Source organism: Pituophis catenifer, unplaced genomic scaffold, assembly GCF_029215685.1.
Source record: "Pituophis catenifer annectens isolate HBS135680 unplaced genomic scaffold, rPitCat1.0.hap2 SCAF_8, whole genome shotgun sequence".
NCBI lineage: Eukaryota > Metazoa > Chordata > Lepidosauria > Squamata > Colubridae > Pituophis > Pituophis catenifer.
This window is the reverse complement of record NW_027256888.1, coordinates 34,447,943-34,461,280: the sequence shown is the minus strand read 5'-3', so window position 1 is coordinate 34,461,280 and position 13,338 is coordinate 34,447,943. Positions and strand designations below refer to the sequence as shown.

The following is a 13,338-nucleotide window of genomic DNA, read 5'->3' as shown; positions in this document are numbered from 1 at the left end:
TGTACATTTGTATATATTTTATGTTGACAGTAAACATATATTCTATATTTTGTGAAATCTATTAGACTATTGAAATCTGATGATTTCTTAATCTGAAATGACTGCAAGGATGCATGGCATTGGGATTTTGAGTGACGGGAATAAAATCTGAAAGAAAGAAACTAATAAATTCTCTCATAATAACAGCTTCTTTGTTTTAATCAGAAGATGCATTGACTCTTGCCTTGGCATAAAGTTTCTTACCTGGCTGAAACAAAGAAAGACTTCCATCAGTATGACCAAACACTACTTTTCCTTTTTTCTTTGGATGCCATCTAAACAGACAAATATCTGACATAAAACTGTGAGCTTCATTATGTACAATTACACCACTCTCTGGCCCTGAAAATGTCCAAATATACAATGGACCTCTATGGGAGGTAAATGCAACAGCATCACCTACATTCCAGCACCAACTAAGAGACGCAGGAATACCTGAAATATAAAAAGATACCCAATAAATGAGAAAAATATACTTCCAAATCTCCACTGAATTTAACTAAAAGTGCAACTTAATGTACTTCTTTTCCAGAACCAAGCACCTTCTTTTTCACACTGCTAAAGAGAGTTTGTAACTTCTCTTAGAAAATTAAAGATAAGAAACAATCTTTTAAATATAATGTCTAAACATGCCAGCTTTATTAAATAAAACACAAAGAAAATTAGGTCTATGATTTTAAATAAATACCAGTTCACAATTATTTCTGCTTTGCTATAAATTCTGAGATATAGCTTAACTTGAGATTTCCAAGCAAAATACATTTTGAAGAGATTAAAAAAGAAGTTTTCATGACTTAAACTTCAAGTAACAATCCTTAGGAGTTGGATGCAAAACAGATGCTGTAAGTAGGATGGCAGAGGAAAGATCTATACTTTACTGCCAAATCATATTATAAGAAAATACATCAAAAAGTTCAGAATCAGGAATCAATTATAGTTGAATATTTCTAGAGCAGAGTAATAAAATAAAGCATATTGTACCATATAACTGAAAACAGTCATAATTGTTTTATTTGGCATTATCCTAGCAAAAATAAACATGACTATTTATCAGCACGGGGGAAAAAGGGAGACTCTAGTTTTTTATCATACAATAATAATACTATACCAGGGCAGTGATAGGTTCTTGAATATATTATTTTGAATGGAGGTTGCATGCAAAAGATGCAGTCTGTTTATAGACTGTCTTTTTTACATATGCAAACTGATCCAAGACTAGCTTTTGCTAAGAGATAAATTACTTGACTTCTAACTGCCATCACTATCTCCTGCTCAGTGACCTACTGGGGGGGGAAAAAAAACAGTTAAGCTCCCTCATTCCTTTTTTTTATTTTCTTTTGCTGAATCAAATTTATTTAAATCAGAAGAGTAACCTTGCATTAAAACCATGGTGTACTGCACAAGACTGCTTTTGCTGCAAATAAATGTTAACATTTGATTTATATCATACCTTTTGTATTGTGTAATTTTGCAGCAATTTTTTGTTCAGTTACATTCCAAATTATTACTAGGTTTTCTGCACTTGCACTTGCAAACAGATCCTGGTTATGGGGACACCAAGAAATAGCTGTGATGGTCTTCTTGTGTTCAGACATAATTGCCCATAACTTGAATTCATTATATTGATGATCCAACTAAAAATTTAAAAATCCAAAAAAGAATGATCAAATACTTTTAAATCAAAATATTTATCTTGCTATATTAAAATTAAATAGCATAGTATCTTTTTAGCTGGGGAAATATTCCTCTCTCTATTTTCTCTGCACCTTCTGGAATATCTGTTCAGAGACTCAAAGTGTGGTCCTGACCTGAGCCATATAGATTACAGAAATAGAAAGGGATAGCTTCCCTTTAGTTTACCTATTTTAGGTTTCTCTTTTTTTTTAATTTTAAAAAGCAAAACTTTATTCATTCTTAAAAACATTTAAAACATACAAAAGCTTGATTAAGTTAAAAGTTAACTTAATCAAGAAACAAATTTACATATAAATATACAATAAACAACTTCTATTATTATATATACATATATACAAACCTACAGTGACATATTTCATTTTCTATCTATCTGACAGTGCATTTTTTAATTATATTAATTTCCTCTAAATTTCATCTCTACCCATTTGGCCTCCTCTGATTTATCCACTGGTACCATCTATTCCATATTATAAAATATTTTGAGTCCTCCTTATCCTGTAACTCTAAGGTTAATTTGTCCATTTCTGCGCATGTGTATATCTTTTATATTAGCTCCTGATCAGTTGGCAATCTATTTGTTTTCCAAAGTTGTGTCCCATAAGTTTTGTAGGGAGGTGTATTGTTTTGTATTTTCCTTGTAAAACAATTCTAACTCCTTTTCCATATAATTCTTATATTCTTTTTCTTTTATCAACTGTATATTCATTGTCCATCTGTTTTTCTTTTTCTGCTGCCCCTTCCACGTCATAATTATTGGGTTGTGATCCGCCCAATCGTTTGATAGAATTTCTACCGCTTCTATTTCCGTCATTAACATACTGGATACCCATGCCATATCCAACCTAGACCAGGACTTATGTGGATTCGAATAATATGTAAAATTTCTAATTTCGGGATTATAGAATCTCCAGCTATCTATCTTATTTAGCTCTTCCACCATATCTATAAAGGTTCTGGGCAATACATTTTTCTTATTTTTATTTTGCTGGACACATTTATAATCTTTTCTTGCATCTAAAATAGCATTGAAGTCTCCAATCAGACATACATTTTCCATTTTTTGATCCATAATTTTCTCGTGCACTTTTTTATAGAATTCTAATTATTTACTATTTGGGGCATATATTACTACTAACAATATATTTTTAAAATCAAGTTTTAGCTCTATCATCACTATTCTACCTTCAGTATCCACATATCTTATATTGCTATCTATTCCTTCCTTAATATATACCACTACTCCTCTTTTTTTTTCTTCTGCCAATGATGAGTATGCTGTACCTAATTTCTTATATTGTATATATTTTATATCTTGTTTTCTTATGTCTACCTCCTGAAGGCACACTATATCTGATTTTTGTTTCACAATTTTTTTAAAAAATTTGGTGTTGTTTGGATGGCGAGTTGAGTCCATTTACATTTACTGATAGAATTTTTAGAGTTCTTTCCATTTTTTACTGACTTTCCTGTTGTTTCTTCTTTGTTTCTTCCTGTTCCTTTTTTTTGCCTCTCGTTTGCATTCCTCCTTCCTCCTGCGTCTCTCCTTCGTCTTCTTTTCCTCCTTGTGGGGGGGTTTTTTCACGTTCCCGCCTCTGTTTTCCTTTAATATTCCTTTCTCCCTCTTCTTTACTACTATTTGTTGCCTCGCTGCCCGTCATTTGGTCGTATAGTTTCCTTGCCTTACTCTGTGAGTCCACCTTTATTTTCTTTCCCTGCCATGTTACTAACATCCCTTCAGGCGTCGTCCATCTAAAGGGTATATATCTCCTATTTAGCAATGTGGCCAGGAACCAATAGTCCTTTCGCAGATCTCTTATCCTTTTGGGAATTTGTTTCAGAGTAATTATTTCTTTATTCCTATAGAACATAGGTTCGTCCTTTGTTATTTTGTATACGATATCCCTCACCTTTCTTCTTACTAATCTTATGTGTACCTCCCGGGGAAGTTTATTTTGTCGGGCGTAATTTGTATGGACCCGGTACACGTCATCAAGTTCATTTATTATTTCGTCCTTTTCTCTTTGGAGCGCCTCAGCAATCATCTCTGCCATTATCATCGTCAAATCTTCCTCCTTCTCTTCCACTACATTTTGGAAACGCAGGTAAAATGCCGCTTTTTCCATTTCCAGCTGCGCCACTGTGTTCTCAAGTTCCTTGTTTAATCCTGTCATTTTTGTATCCAGTGCTTCCAGTTTTTCTTCTGTCAATTCCATTTTTTGTTCTATTTCTTTTATCCTTTGGTCATTTTTTTTGAATAATTTCTTGTATCAGATCCATTTTTTCGTCAATCTTTTGGATATCGTTCTTTACTTCTCTCTTTACCTCATCCATATCTTTTCTGAATTGCTCGTGGTTCCTGGTCATACATTCTTGCATTTTGGCCATGGTTTCTTGAATTGTTATTAATGTGGCTTGCATTGTTGGCATATTGGGTGTGCTGGGTTGCTTCTCATTCATTCTTCAGAACCAGCCACATGGTTCAGGAGAGCTTACTAAAATATGATGCATTTTAAATTGGCATTGCTTATTATTATATTTTCTACAGAAATAATATGGATTGAAAAAATGTCTAAAATGATTAAGGATATTTTATAATTTCTAAAAACAGTTATTTTTTAAAAAAAAATTATAAAATTATAAAATAGTATAATAAATATTCATATACCAGCAAGAAAAACAAAGAAAGAAAATCTAAAATATTTCTCACCTGATATATATAAATCGCCAGGGTTGCACAATAGGCAAATCTATCCCCACTAGCAGCACATATATCTTTATTCCATGGTTGACAGCCAGCTGTTAATAGACCCACTTGCTTAACTTGTGCCATTTTTGCCTAAAAAATAAAAAGAGAAATCTAATAAACAAGTCTGGAGTAAATCCCACTGAAATCTGCAAAACTTACATTTGGAAAGCATTAAACAAGGATTTTCAGGAAATGACTCCAAGACCAATACTTCAGTTACTCATTTTCTATAAATCAGATTTAAGATCTAAGAAAATTGTATTCATAGATAATATCATAGCAAGTTCTATATATGTTCATGATTATTAGGCCTTCAAGAGAACATAGAAATGGCAAATTAAAGACTAACTTTTGAATAAAACAGGGATAATCACTGTACAAATGCATTCCACCAACAGCTGCTCATACAAAAGGTACATCTTCACTTTGACACACATGGTATTTGTTAAAATTATTTCTTGAAGTTTTTTTATTACACTTAAACTGAAAAGTGAATTTCCTATCAATTTCTATCAATCCTTATACATGCAGGCAAGAACACTGTGTTTATTAAAACACTAGAGAACTCAATGCTAATCATAAACAAAGCTAATTAGCCCTTTCGTAGGAGAATTTTAGCAACTGCTAAGTAAGAATAGAATATACACCCATATGAATTCTTACATACTACCTATGTATTCATTTCCATTTTATCCATTATTAGATTTGGTCACTTAACAATAAATGAAAATATAAAGTCCACTTTTGGCTTGAAGTTCATAGAAATTTCAAGTAAAGAATGCATGTATAATCAACAAATCCTTAATTTAGTGTGGCACTATAGAAAGAAACTTAGAGGTAATGCATTACAGTCCCCAACTGTGAACAGTTAAGATAAATATTTTGTGTCATCTGTATAATTGCATATATTAATGTTTATGTTATGTTTATGTTTATGAAATTTCTATACCGTCCTTTTCCCAAAAGACTCAGGGCGGTGTACAGCCATATTAAAACACATATAAATTTACAAAATTTAAAACAATTTAAAATTGAATATATAAAAATTTGGTCCATAGATTGAAACACACATACACTCATTCTAAAATTCGTATTAGGCCAGGCCAGCTTGTTGGAACAAAAGGGTCTTCAAGGCACGGCGAAAGGTACGCAGGTCGGGGATAAGATGAATCTCAAGGGGCAGCTCATTCCAGAGGGCTGGCGCCCCCACAGAGAAGGCTCTCCTCCTGGGTGTCATCAGTCGGCATTGTCTGGCTGACAGCACCCTGAGGAGCCCCTCTCTGTGGGAGCGTATTGGCCGGTGGGAGGCTGTTGCTGGCAGAAGATGGTCTCATATATACCCCAGTCCTAAGCCATGGAGCACTTTAAAGGTGGTGACCAACACCTTGAATCGCACTCGGAAGACCACCGGGAGCCAGTGCAGCTCGCGCAGGAGGGGTGTTATGTGGGTGCGCTGAGTTGTCCCCATAACCACCCACGCAACCACATTCTGGACTAGTTGGAGCCTCCGCGCGCTCTTCAAGGGGAGCCCCATGTAGAGAGTGTTACAGTAGTCCAGACGGGACATGACGAGGGCATGAGTGACCGTGCGCAGGGCATCCTGGTCCAGAAAGAGACGCAACTGGTGTATCAGACGAACCTGATAAAAAGCTCCCCTGGCCATCATATGATCTTCCAAGGACAGCTGTGCATCCAGGAGAACACCCAAGTTGCGAACCCTCTCTGAGGGGGACAAGATCTCACCCCCAATAGTCAGTGATGGAGCCAGCTGACTATACCGGGACGCCGGAAATCACAGCCACTCGGTCTTGGAAGGGTTGAGTCTGAGCTTGTTCTTCCCCATCCAGATCCGCACGGCCTCCAGGCACTGGGACATCACGTCAAGGGCATCATTGGGGTGGTTCGGGGTGGAGATGTACAGCTGAGTATCGTCAGCGTACTGATGAACCTCACCCCGAAACCACGGATGATCTTGCCCAGCGGCATCATATAAATGTTGAACAGAAGGAGCGAGAGGACTGATCCTTGCGGCACCCCACAAACAAGGCGCCTTGAGGTCGACCTCTGTCCCCCTGCTAACACAAACTGCGTACGATCGGAGAGGAAGGAGAACCACCGTAGCATGGTGCCCCCCCACTCCCAACCCCTCCAATCGTCGCAGCATGATACCATGGTCGATGGTATCAAAAGCCGCTGAGAGATCTAATAGGACCAGGACAGAGGAACAACCCCTGTCCCGAGCCCTCCAGAGATCATCAACCAATGCAACCAATGCCGTTTCTGTGCTGTACCCAGGCCTGAAGCCCAACTGGAAAGGATCTAGATAATCGGCTTCATCCAGGTACTGGGGAAGTTGTCACACCAGAAACAATAATAAGAAAGTATTTTGCTATACTCATAACACATAAATACAAAACTGATAAAAAGACATTTTTATACCAAGAAAATGAAAATGAAAAAGTGGTAGGAAAAGAAAAATATATATGTAGCATCAGTAGTAGTAATAATATGTTAATAAAGAAAAGTAATAAAACTGCAATAGTTATTTCAAATTTCTTATGTAGATATTACATTTTTATAAAATGAAGTGGAATGATAAAATTTTATTGCTAATCGACTTACTCCTACCTTCATACAGATGTTTTATATAAGCCATTTAAGGATTTTCACTTTCTTTCTAAAACCCTGCAGATTCTAGCTATGCAGTCTCAGTTTGGCTATAAAATAAAAGCACCTTACGTGTTGAAGATATTAATTCTAGCATAAATTGTAATAACGCTGACTTATTAAAAAAGATGCTAAAGAAAAGTGCACATATTGTAAAGTACAGGCAAGCGATATCAATAGCCTGGTAATTATTGGTTCTCTAAGACATACCTTTTCAATAAGCATGTATGTTTTTTTTAAATGACAATTTTTGCTTTATTTCCAAAATACACTTTAACTTCATATACCATCATTGCATTAGCATTAGTAAGAATGTCTGCTGTGCCTAGAGAAGTATTATGTCTTTATTAAAATTCAACATATGTAGTAGCTAATTGTAAACTATAACTGGCTATTAAAATATGTCTAATCATATATTACACAGAGTTTATAATATTGTCTTCTATTTTACTATGTTTTCAATGAAGTACACAAACATATAAAGATGATCTCTTTATCAAATTCTCCAAGAATTTCCCTTTTCCTCAAAGGGAAAGAATGCAATCTTATATTAACTGTTGATTTGCTGTTAAAAACTGTTGCTAGTTTATTAAGAGTACTATGGATATTTTTAATGTGAATAATCTTCAAAATATAGTTATTATTTCTGCACAGCGTATACTAACAGAGATCTTTTTTGACTCTTCAATTTCTCATGCCAGTACATTTTCCACCCCCACGCCCCGTTTTCGGCCTGGAAAGCCTCCTGCTCCAACCTGCACCCCCCGGCACATGCGCCCCCCCCATGCCTGCACGTGTCCCCCACATGTACCCTGCCCCCTGTGCATGCGCAGCGGAGATGCGAAGACCAGCTATCCAGCGGGAGGCACACATGCATGCACAGTGGAGCTGGGCTGGGGCAAAGGCTGGTGTGCCTGCAGAGAGGGCTCTGCGTGCCATAGGTTCGTCATCACAGCTATAGGGCATTGCACTCCAAAATAACTAGACACAAGGACAATTTTTCCCCCATACCATCATTCGGCTAAACAACTAATTCCCACAACACTGTCAAACTACCTAGTAGGGCTGTATTACTATTATCCTTCCCATCTTTCCTATTACCTATTTCCTTATCTTCTTATGACTATAACTTTGTTGTTTGTATCTTACGATTTATATTAATTGTTTTATTAAGTATCCTAGTATGATTTATGTTGGTTGCTTATTCAGTATTCTATGACTGTCACTGAGTATTATATTTTATGATTATGATCATGATTTATCAATTGCTTGTATGTACACTGAGAGTTTATGCACTGGAGACAAATTCCTTGTGTGTCCAATCACACTTGGCCAATGAAGAATTCTAACTCTAATTCTAATATTGCTGATTTTTAGAAAAAGGATGAACAGAATGCTCATTTTATATCCTTCTAAATCTATAAATTTGTTTCAGACTTAAAAGTTGGTATTGAAGCAGTAAAGGATAGAAACTGATGACCAGACAATGTGAGAAAGTAGAGATAGTTGCAGAAAGGTACAGTGATATGTCAGCCAATCCCTGTTAATGCTGTGAATAAATGTCTACATCATTTGATAAATACTATTATATACACAGCTTAATAGCTATTCTTTATTTTGGTTCTTACAATCATTCCCGCTGCCCAGAAAGGGACAGTGGGGATGTGTGTGTGTGTGTGCATGTGTGTTTAATGGGCTGTGAGAATAACCTTGGGAATCAGGATAAAGACCACAGCCCAGACAATTGTTTGACAAGAGATGACCCAGGAATGGGAATGAAGAAGGTGTCAAAGAAAGGACCCTTCCTAGTTCTCTGGAAAGTAAAGGCAAAGGAGAAGAGAAGTTCTTTCAGATTTTCAAGATTCAGTTACTGTAACCTTAAAATAAAGGCAGTACTCATGGTTTGTACATCTTGTCTGGATTACCTCAAAGGGCAGACACGTGAACAGAGAAAAGTGAAAAACAAAAATGGATCTAAGAACCTGTAGCCAATTAATAGAACATAAAAGCAATTTTAATTTAGGAACTAAATATAGGGCATGTCAAAAATATCATACAGACATTTCTACATGCTCTCACAAAATAGTTCATCATCTGAGTAAAAATGACATTTTTAACGTAAGAGCATCAAAAATATTATCATACAGACATTTCTGCATGCTCTCACAAAATAGTTCATCATCTGAGTAAAAATGACATTTTTAACGTAAGAGCATCAAAAGACAAACAACATTAAAAAAGCTTCCCCACCCCCACCCCAGAGACCGTTCTATCAGGGCAACCTGGTCTACCCAAATATGGGACTTTCCCAAAAGGGTAGGACTAGCTGATGACAGTTAAATAACTTGAAATAGATCTATACTAGTTTCCCTTATTTCTTTGTTGGTAAATATAAATTCAACATTAAAAAGCTTTGTAGTATTATAAAGAAAGTTTAGGCATCCATTCCTTAGTGAGTAATTTCCATCTGTCTTCCCCTCACATAGAAGCAGGTGAATATATTACATTGTTTATAATGAGAAAAAAAATCTGAGTTACTCAGATGGTGAACTGAAGTCAAATAATGATACCGCCTTGTTGAGGTTAACTAACCCTCTCATCACTATCTCAATGAAAGATAGCAGGAGTATCTTGATAATGCTTCCATAAGCTCTGCAAAGAAAAGACTGCTAGGAAGAGAATTAATGAAAACATTAATGAGTAGAATGTAAGCATTTTTCCCTGAAAGCAATTATTTACTAAATTGTTCCCTAGTACTTCTTCTGCTTTTATTTTGTTCAACATACATACACAGGTATGAGGTAGGTTACACTAACAGAAGAGTCTTCAGACACACCTTTCAGCAATGTGTGCATTATTATATGCAACTCACGATCACACATGCCACAGTGCACCAAAATGCAGTTTTCTCTTTAATATCTGAAAACATTTACCTTATTTTAAATTCATAAAAATGATAATATCACTTAATATAACAAAATGAAAGTGTACATTATCTTTTAAATGTTTTCCTTTGCACAAAGATTGCCATAGCAACACTATTTCTTATAGTAAAATACTGTTAAAGAATATAGCAGCCTTCAGAATACCATCAGTAAAATTCTGTAAACAAGCTTAATATCCCTTAAGCTGTAAACTGTTCTTATTTACTTCTTAGCTATTGTGTGTCATTTCATCCATCTAAATAAAACAGGCATTTTAAAAATATACAATATTCTAAAGATATGTAACCACAGAAAATACAACTATTACTTAACTATTTCCCCAGGTTTGTACTCTATTGCAATGAAAAACAAAACAAAACAATGATCTGGTTTTAGTTCTCAAATATTTCTGATCCAATAATGGAACTGCATTGAAAAATGCAGATTGTGCCTAGAACACACAATAGAACAAAAAAGCTGCAGTGAGACCAAAAGCAAAGCAACTGAAAAAAAAATAGAAGAAAATACCTTACTCTTTGTTGTTCTTCATACCAATCGTCTTCATCAAACCAATGTGAAATACAAGTCATCCAAGCCATAGTAAAAATAAAGATGTTGACAAGGTTACCAAGCACTTGAATAATGCTAATGCAACATGGATTCTGTGTGAAAATTTACTGACACTACACAGAAATAACTCCTCTGTTCTGTGAAATCAACTGCTTTATAACAAGCCTCAAGCTAAATCTTTAAGAAATGTCAATAATATAAATATCATGATATTGCATTTAAACTAGTATATGAGAACTAAATCATAAATAACAATACTGTATTTGTTTTAGACTGTATAAAATGCCACCCAAGTTTGTCCTTTTGAACCCAATGGATCTACTTCCAAGTAAGCATAAGTATACACTCCAACCAAGTCCCAATGAACCCGGCTGGCCAGCTTTAAAATTGGACAATACTGTGGCTTCAATAGCAGCACTTCTTTTATCTCATGCAGTGTCTACTATCTTGACATCAGTATACTAAAAACTTATTTAGTTGAAATATGGATACATTTACTGCCACAGTGCTCAGAAACCCAAATATCGTATGAAACAGACTGTCCATAAAAATTACTAAAATTAAAGCTGGGAAATATACTAGTGATTCTATAGAACTCTGATTTCCCACTTAAATACAATAAGCTTTAAAACTAAATAGGATGTTACCCAGAACCCAGCAGAAATGTTTAGCTCATTACATCAATAGTATCAGGCTTTGTGAAGTTGCTTTTTGAAAACTTAGCCCACTACAAGAAGCTGGCTCCAGTTTCCTTTTCCCAGTATGAAATATTATTTCCTGGTCGAAGGAGAATTGGTAGAGGAAAGCAAACTAAAGATATGAAGGATTTAGGAAATAGATTTGAGAGTGGAAATGATTAACTATGTTACATGTCCTGAGCTGCATAATTTTAAAATACAGGAGTGGTTCTTTCCACGTTCAAAGCTAGTATGCCACTTCCATTTCACATTGACTTAATCTAACTGCTGTAGGCTAGACCAGAAAAATGGAACAGTGGATCTGGTGTAGCATTAATTTCCTTGCATTATAGAAAAGACATTAAGAAAAAGGAGCAGACAGTCCCCAGGTTAAGAATGTTCAACTTAAAGAGAACCCTAGATATAAATGGGGCTGCCTGTTACAAAATGACAGACAACTGACCTGTTACAATACTTAAAATGGTGGATGGATGGCCAGCAAAGTGATCCAACTCAAAATGGTGGAGGATGTTCTTTTTCCTTGATCCAATGAACCATTGAAGCCACCTAATGTTTTCATATCACAAAGTAGTGTGTATATTTTTAATATAGCTTATAGCCTATTTTCAGCAGTTCATAAAAGCATTGGCACAGCTTCCACTTTTCGTCAGATCAAGGAAGTAGAATAGTATCTGCCATTTTGGGTTTGATCACTGTCTTCAGAATGGTGACTGATTGAATTACAATGGGTTCTCCTTGAATTGGGCTATCCTTGGTGGAAGTCTGCTTCCCTACTAATTCAGTTTTAAGGGAGAAAACTTGAAGTTATAAATTTAAACTTCACACAAAAAAACAGTTTGTAAACAAGTTTGTTCTTGTTCTTTCCTGATACTCCAACTTAAATACAAATTTGGGTTAAAAACATTGCTAAGGAATGAAGAATTGAAAAGTTTCAAAGCATTGAAAAACACTAGATCTCTGACTTTTGAACTTTCCTGAAATTACTTCCTAAAAAAACTCTTAGGATCTGAGCATAAACAACTGAACTTGTAAGCAAATTATACATGTATTGATATTTTAAGTATATAATACTTTATCACATCTTCTGTTTAGTTTGCTCTAAATCACGGGTGTCAAATGCGTCACATGATGTATCGTGATATTTTTTGCCTTTGAGGAGCTGGGGTGGGCGTGGCCTGCGCATGAAGCATCCGGCCCATGAGCCACCAGTTTGACACGCCTGCTCTAAATAGTTTCTTCTTTTTAAAGAATCACTACCATAGTCTAAGCAAATTTAACTTGTTTCCCATATTCAAAATCCCAAGACAAATGAATGGGAAAATTTATTATTTGTTCGTAGTATATAGTTTAGCATCCTGAATATAACTGTTTCCAAGTAAGACACATAACAAATCTAATCCAGTATTAATGCTAGCTGCTTACTTCTTTAACTAGTATCAATATAGTGATAGAATCTGAGAACATTTAACTCAGAACCCCATGTTTTACATCTCTGCTCTACATGACCAGAGATCCCAGTTATACCAATAGGCAAGATGAAAAGAAAGCAATTTCCCAGCTCAAACTTGCCCACATGATAACTGATGTTTTTTCTTCTAAATCATATATATATATATATGATTTAGGAGAATCACAAGCATTTTACATTTTATACTCATATAAAATTTTATTTTAAGATTAGTTTCTATCAAATCTGGGTATAGATTATGCCTTTTTTAAACTGAAGTTCAATATTTCTGCAGATAAGCTGTAGAAAGTTATCTTAGAGCTTAGTCCTGTCTAATCAGCTTTTGAACATATAGAGCAAGCAGCTAAATAGCATCATAACAGTTTTAGCAGCCTATACAAGAAAGTTAAAGACTATTAGCTCTATATAAAACTAACAAATGATATATGCCTATGATTTCTTTCCAATTAGTGTGCCTCAAATTTGTTGAATTAAATCTTAGGAATTCACAAACTTGAGCTTTCAATGGAATAAAATTCCCAAATAATATTT

At 35.2% G+C, this 13,338-nt stretch overlaps 1 protein-coding gene across 1 annotated transcript in view; it reads right to left on the bottom strand.

Annotated features, from left to right (window-relative positions):
* The window catches only part of WDR17 (WD repeat domain 17), a 73,298-nt gene extending 62,628 nt beyond the window's left edge, over positions 1 to 10,670 (bottom strand). Inside the window, exons 1-4 of the mRNA XM_070948392.1 lie at positions 10,605 to 10,670; positions 4,442 to 4,570; positions 1,490 to 1,673; positions 244 to 474 (exon numbers count right to left, since the gene is read on the bottom strand). Of these exons, the coding sequence (XP_070804493.1) occupies positions 244 to 474; positions 1,490 to 1,673; positions 4,442 to 4,570; positions 10,605 to 10,670 (610 nt within the window). The remainder of the gene's footprint in view (positions 1 to 243; positions 475 to 1,489; positions 1,674 to 4,441; positions 4,571 to 10,604) is intronic.
* Between the last annotated feature and the right edge of the window lie 2,668 nt (positions 10,671 to 13,338).